At 28.9% G+C, this 6,207-nt stretch overlaps 1 protein-coding gene across 2 annotated transcripts in view; it reads right to left on the minus strand.

Moving 5' to 3' along the window:
• Positions 1–6,207, minus strand: part of LOC106466199 (serine/threonine-protein kinase PLK1-like) — a 27,453-nt gene that overhangs the window by 15,083 nt on the left and 6,163 nt on the right. For both annotated transcript variants that reach the window (XM_013926443.2, XM_022394156.1), the window contains exons 5-8: positions 4,608–4,703; positions 3,966–4,165; positions 3,366–3,485; positions 268–387 (exon numbers count right to left, since the gene is read on the minus strand). In XM_013926443.2, coding sequence (XP_013781897.1) covers positions 268–387; positions 3,366–3,485; positions 3,966–4,165; positions 4,608–4,703 — 536 coding nt within the window. The remainder of the gene's footprint in view (positions 1–267; positions 388–3,365; positions 3,486–3,965; positions 4,166–4,607; positions 4,704–6,207) is intronic.

The following is a 6,207-nucleotide window of genomic DNA, read 5'->3' on the forward strand; positions in this document are numbered from 1 at the left end:
TGCATACAAATTGAAATAAAAGACAACTAAACTATGTACTCTCCTCGAACAACAGTTAAATGTTCTTAGAAAAATACTATTAAAAGAAAGGAAACTAAATATTAGCTATTTTGGTGTGCATACAAATTGAAATAAAAGACAACTAAACTATGTACTCTCCTCGAACAACAGTTAAATGTTCTTAGAAAAATACTATTAAAAGAAAGGAAACTAAATATTAGCTATTTTGGTGTGCATACAAATTGAAATAAAAGACAACTAACTTACCGATGGATGGTTTAACAATTTTTTCAGCTATTTCACACTTTTTTTGCATGGTACCACCCTTTAGAGCTGTAGTCAGCTTCTCTGGTGTGCTAAGCTTGGTTAGAACTCCACACTGTTCCTCTGGTGAAAAAGTAATAGGCTTCAAATTAATTTTGCAACTGTTAACTATATGAGAAAACCAATTAATTCTAGAGTCTCAAAAGCACGTCACTATCAGCACTTGCTACAAGTTTAGTTAAACACACTTTTTAATAAGTATTAACTAACATGTTAAAGATGACAATACTAATTTGAATATTTTTTGAGCAAAAGAATGACATTATTTAAGTCTTCAATGCGACATATCACGCATTTTTTTGTGTGTACATGTAGAATATGGTTAATACGTGTCACTTCATAAGAAACATTTACAAAATATTGTGATCTGAGAAAAAACTCACAGAAACAAATGGGAGATATTTTTTAATGACATGTGGTTAGAGTGGCATAAGTTAAGTATTTTATTACCTAGTAACAAATATACCCAGTAAGCCATTATATTTAACTCTATCAGAGTATACATTTCTTTTCACCTCAAAATCAAAAGTATTTTAAATGACTTGAAATATTTACAGTATATAACGTTCAAAAAAATAATTTTAGTGTAGATTATTAACTGTGGAATTCATTTTATTAATAAGCTTAAACACTTTTAGTAGCTAACTGCATCAGATTCAGTGAACGTGAAACAATATCTAGTCATTATTCACCTCTTTAATAACAGGACATTGAATACTGTGAAAGAAAAAATATATTAAAAAAATTCTAAAGAAATTTGTAAATCTTTGAATATTATCAAGAGATAGGCAGATACAAATATACATACACAGTTTTAACATATTAAACCTATACAACTATTTGTTCTCTGGTGTTGAAATCTGCCCATATTATACACATAATTCCCATGAAACTGGCAAATCAAACAAGTGGCAGATCATTTGTCACAAACAAATCATGTCAGTATAGTTCCTATCAATTATCATTTCCTTTACTTTCATTGTTAGTCAAATTTCAACATGAAATAAAAAAATTAACTGCATCTACAGTAACAGATATATAAAAAAAAGAAGTTTACTTACCACATATTTTGTAGTCAGCCTAAGTTTCATTTCAACAACAATTTGATTATGAGCATAAATATATAATTCAGGCATATTTAATGAGATAAAAATAAAAAGCCAAGAGCTTGTTCAAGATGTAGATGCAATGTTTTTAGTAATTACAGTAAGTCAGGAAGAGACTGAAAATTCAAGACTCGGGTTTTATCACACAAAGATGGTGTTTCAAAAATGTTTAGGAGCGTTGAGTCAACACACTTGTATGGTTTGTTTTACTGCATTACAAAAAAAACACAACAAAAAACATTCTATAGTTAGTTGTTTGGTTGTTTTAGAGCAAAGCCACATTTGGCTATCTTCTGTGTCCACCACTGAGAATCAAACCCTGCATTTTAGTGTTATAATTCCATAAACTTACTGCTGTCCCATCCAGGGACAACTTTCTAAAGATAATGTAGCTTAAGTAAAATATCTTATATGTGATACTTGTGTGAATTTGCAACTTTTAAAATTCAAAATGATTTCATTGTGATATGTTTTACAAGAAACAATTAAAAATGCTTACCTTTGTTGCAAATTTCAATAAACGATTTTATGCCTACCACATTCTTGTAAATCTTTCCAATAGTTTTTATTTTATAAACCCATAAATTTTATCTTTTTGTTTTGAAAAACAACACAATCAGTTTCACTGTGTATTTACAATAACTGGCTTACAATAAAAAATAACTTTACCATAAAAATTATAAGCAATCCAACTTTTTTAAAAAAATCATTAATCAGAAGGTTTCATTTAATATACACGAGTTATAAACCTATTTTTCTTATTTACTTTATATATATATATATATATTACTTTTTTTTGGCAATTTTCTTTACACATTCAAAATGTTAATAAGGCTGACAGGACCTAATGTGAACATGTCCTAGCACACACAGCAGCTTTGTCAACAAAACAGAAGTAGATATAATCAAGTGCAATGAGGTTTAACTAAGCCTACTTCACCTCGTTCCATAAAAAAACATCTCTTTTCTATCATACAGCGACATCATACTTAAAATGAAGTGTAAAATGATAAAAGCAAGATTTTCACAATCTTTAAAAATCAAGACTAACTGTAGCAGAGGTTGTTCACAAAAATATTTTCTTTTAATAACATGTCACCAATCTAAGTTCCCATCTTTATGCAAGTCTCTGCTAAACTGGAAGCCAAGTTGAAACAGTTAAAAACAAAGAAACAGCTTTCATTAAGTGCTTAAATCATTAAAGTATGACCTCTGAAAGCTGAAATAGAGGTAATTACATCACACACTGACAACAGCGGTTGAGAAACAGTGACTAAATATGATAAAATTCATAAAACTACACTTGTACTGAAGATACCTAGTTCTAATTAGATCTATTTTGTTTAAAAGCATTTTGACTTTGTCGTATTAATATCAGAAAATCCACAAACTAATGTTTTCATTCAGAGTGCACTGAAATCAATCCAAAATTAAAATTGAAGATGAAAAACATTTTTGTGTATAAAATTAAATTCATTAAAACCTTTTTTTTTTATTGAATAATTTTCAACTCCAAAATATTAAATAGATGTACAAGTTTACAAGTACAGGGGAGAGTACACCCAACCATGTACCAAAGGGTTAATTTAACTGGACACTCAGTTTGATGGAAAGAAATTACAAACTGGGTTATATGTGTATATTTCCTGCTTTGTAACATTTTCACCAATATACTGCACACACATATGTAGGCTGGTCCAAATCAGTTATATTTTGTTCCCCAACCTAAGGTAAAGCTGATGTAGTAAATATGTTTTAAGAAGACAGTACAAAAGATACAAACTTCAACTATCTTTTATGTAAGTTTCAGAAGATTAAGTATGTTCTTGTATAGTAGAAAGATAAAAGATCTTGAAGATTCTTCATAAATTTTTTTTGTTTTAAATGGACACACATACACGTCACACACGAGTGCAACTTCTGGTTTTTGCTTACCATTATTGATTTCCAAGAGAGGCATTCGTGAATTTGTTGAGGATATTATAGATATGTTTTTAGCTTCAAAACGTGGGGCCATTGTGAGGCATGAGGTTGGGAGACGTGAAGGAAGATACCCTAAAAAATTTAATTAATATATTAATGATGTACTGTTCTTCCTTCAATAATATAAAAAAAATATACAGCAATACCTACTACTAACTTAGAATATGAAATCAAATTGTAAAACTTGAAAACCTACAGCACGCTGTATATTTTTAAACATTTAATACAAATTTTAAGTCAAATTTTTTTTAATGTAATATAGCTTACTTAAAATCCCAACAGCTTTGACACATTTCTGCATTAAGTTCTCTTCTTTGTAATTGGACAGTTTTCTCTATAATTCTAAACTGGTTTAAAATTTCTATTATACAACTGTCAAAACTCAGAGACCAATACCTAACACTACAACAACAACAACAAAAAATCAATAGACATTTGAGTTATTGCCAAATTAATGGCTAAATTTACCTCACTGTAATGTCACCTATCTAAACTCTATACTACTATCACAAACTCATCACTTCAGGCCTAAGACATCTACTGAAACTGTACCTAATGTCATGAACTCATCATTTAAAACTTGATCCATAGTTGGTCTTTGGCTTGGGTCCGAATGAAGCAGCTTTTGTATTAACTGACGAACTGGGAGGCTGACTCTTGAAGGAATATGATACTCATTTTTTTTTATTTTTGTGTAGGTGTCTTTTAGTGAGGAAGTCTCAAACGGAGGCCTTCCAACCAGCATGGTGTACCTAAAAGTATGATTATGAAAAACTGTTTCTTACTTTATCTCTCTCTCAGTTTTCTAAATGATTCCCATAGTTATGACCACTTTGACTTTAAAACTGGTTTCTGATCGAGATCAAACTTTTCAACATTTTACTTTGGTCATTACTGACTAATCATCAAAAGCTTCTAAAACGTCACCCTTAAAAATAGTCAGATGCAAAATAATCCAAATAAAAATAGTAAGTTTAATCATATCATGAACAAACAGTAAAGAATTCATTATACAGACACTAAAATTGTACATCTAAGAATTTTATATTTAAAATAACGTCATTAAACATGAAATTAACTAATGTCTAAACAGAAATACGAGGAAGAATTTTTGTACTAAATAAGCAATTTCAAGATAAATGGTTTTTCATATTTCAAACAAACATAGTGAATTTCATAAAAGTTTACACTTACAATATACATCCTAAAGACCAAGAATCCACTTCAAAACTATGTCCTTTCTTTCCAAGCACCTCAGGAGCAATATAATTAGGAGTTCCACATAGTGTTCTGAATTCACAAATATATATATATATACATACAAACACACACATATATACATATATATCCTCTGTATTTAAAAGAAATTTTCTGAATTTGATAACTATTACTGAATTTCAATTTTAAAGATAAAGTTAAAATAAATATTTAAAACACAGTTTTAATGTAATTTCTCAAATACACAAGTCTGCATCTATATTTTATAAACATTGTCTATTTCGTTAAATGAATGAATAACCATTCACGTTTGTATTATCCTAGAACCATCTACAGAGCTGAAATTAAGCTAAATTTTTAATAAGGAAAGCATGGAAACTTTGTACAAGCCCTATGAAATTTGTTCTCTCTAACTTACATGCATTTCATTTTAAATACAATGTTTTCACTATTATAATTGGAAACTTTAAAGATCCTATAAACACTTTGAAAGTAGCTTTGTCCCACAGTCTTAAAAATAATAATAATTATACTTGTAAAATTAAATATCAGTACTACTTCTACTATTATCATGATCACATTACCAAAAATATATCTTAGGTTTACGAAATATAACTGGATGGTAAACTTTAGATGAAGCAAATGTTGTTTAACAATCATGATAAATTTATGTTGTAATACCTAGAAAAAAAACTGAATAAGCAAAGAAGTTCAGCAAGAACATCAATAAATAATAAAAGTAATAAGATATGACTATACTTTCTTAAAAAACTAAATAGTGTTTATTAAAATTAAAAACTAGCCAAATTTTCAACATTTCTGTTACAGCATTTGAAAAACAGGAAGGCTTTTGCATAATACGGAAACTTTATTTACCGTACCAAAATATTATCATCATATTGCTATGATTTTCTAGTACATAATCATTGCATTTACAGAACCTCAGCAGGTCAAGTGTTTAGAAAGTTTACCAAACATTAACTAACTAACCAATTATAGTCATTACAAAATTGACTTTATCTTAACTTTGGCATTAGTTTTTGTCTCACAGGTTTTAAGTCAAGGATTTCCCATGTGTTAATTTATACACACAGTCTACTCAAAAAATTTAAAATACATGTGGAGCAAAACACCAACAGTAAGTGTAGACAATGTCTGATCCTAATAGTGAGTATGGTACAGAACTGTACCATATATTAGGCACCCCCTTAAAACACCTGTTGTAAATGTAATATATGATCTTGATGAATACGTTGTCAACACTAAGACTACAAGAAGCCTCAGTTGCCTAATTTAATACAGTTTCAAACAATTCAGTTTTTTTTTGTTTTGTGTCATTCCAATTCTTGAGCTTACCTCTTGAATTTTTTATCTTTTTATTTTTTATGTAACAAGTTTTAAAATGTTTTCTAGTCAAAATAATAGCAAGTATAACTTTATGGTAACTTATTAACTTGTTTATTATTACGTGGTCAAGAAGAAAAAAATCCGGATCATATTTGCATAATACATATTGTTGCGTCATCGAGATCATGTGATTCTCACGCTCTCTACTTTCTAGAATTATCCTGTAATT

Source organism: Limulus polyphemus, unplaced genomic scaffold, assembly GCF_000517525.1.
Source record: "Limulus polyphemus unplaced genomic scaffold, Limulus_polyphemus-2.1.2 Scaffold2185, whole genome shotgun sequence".
NCBI lineage: Eukaryota > Metazoa > Arthropoda > Merostomata > Xiphosura > Limulidae > Limulus > Limulus polyphemus.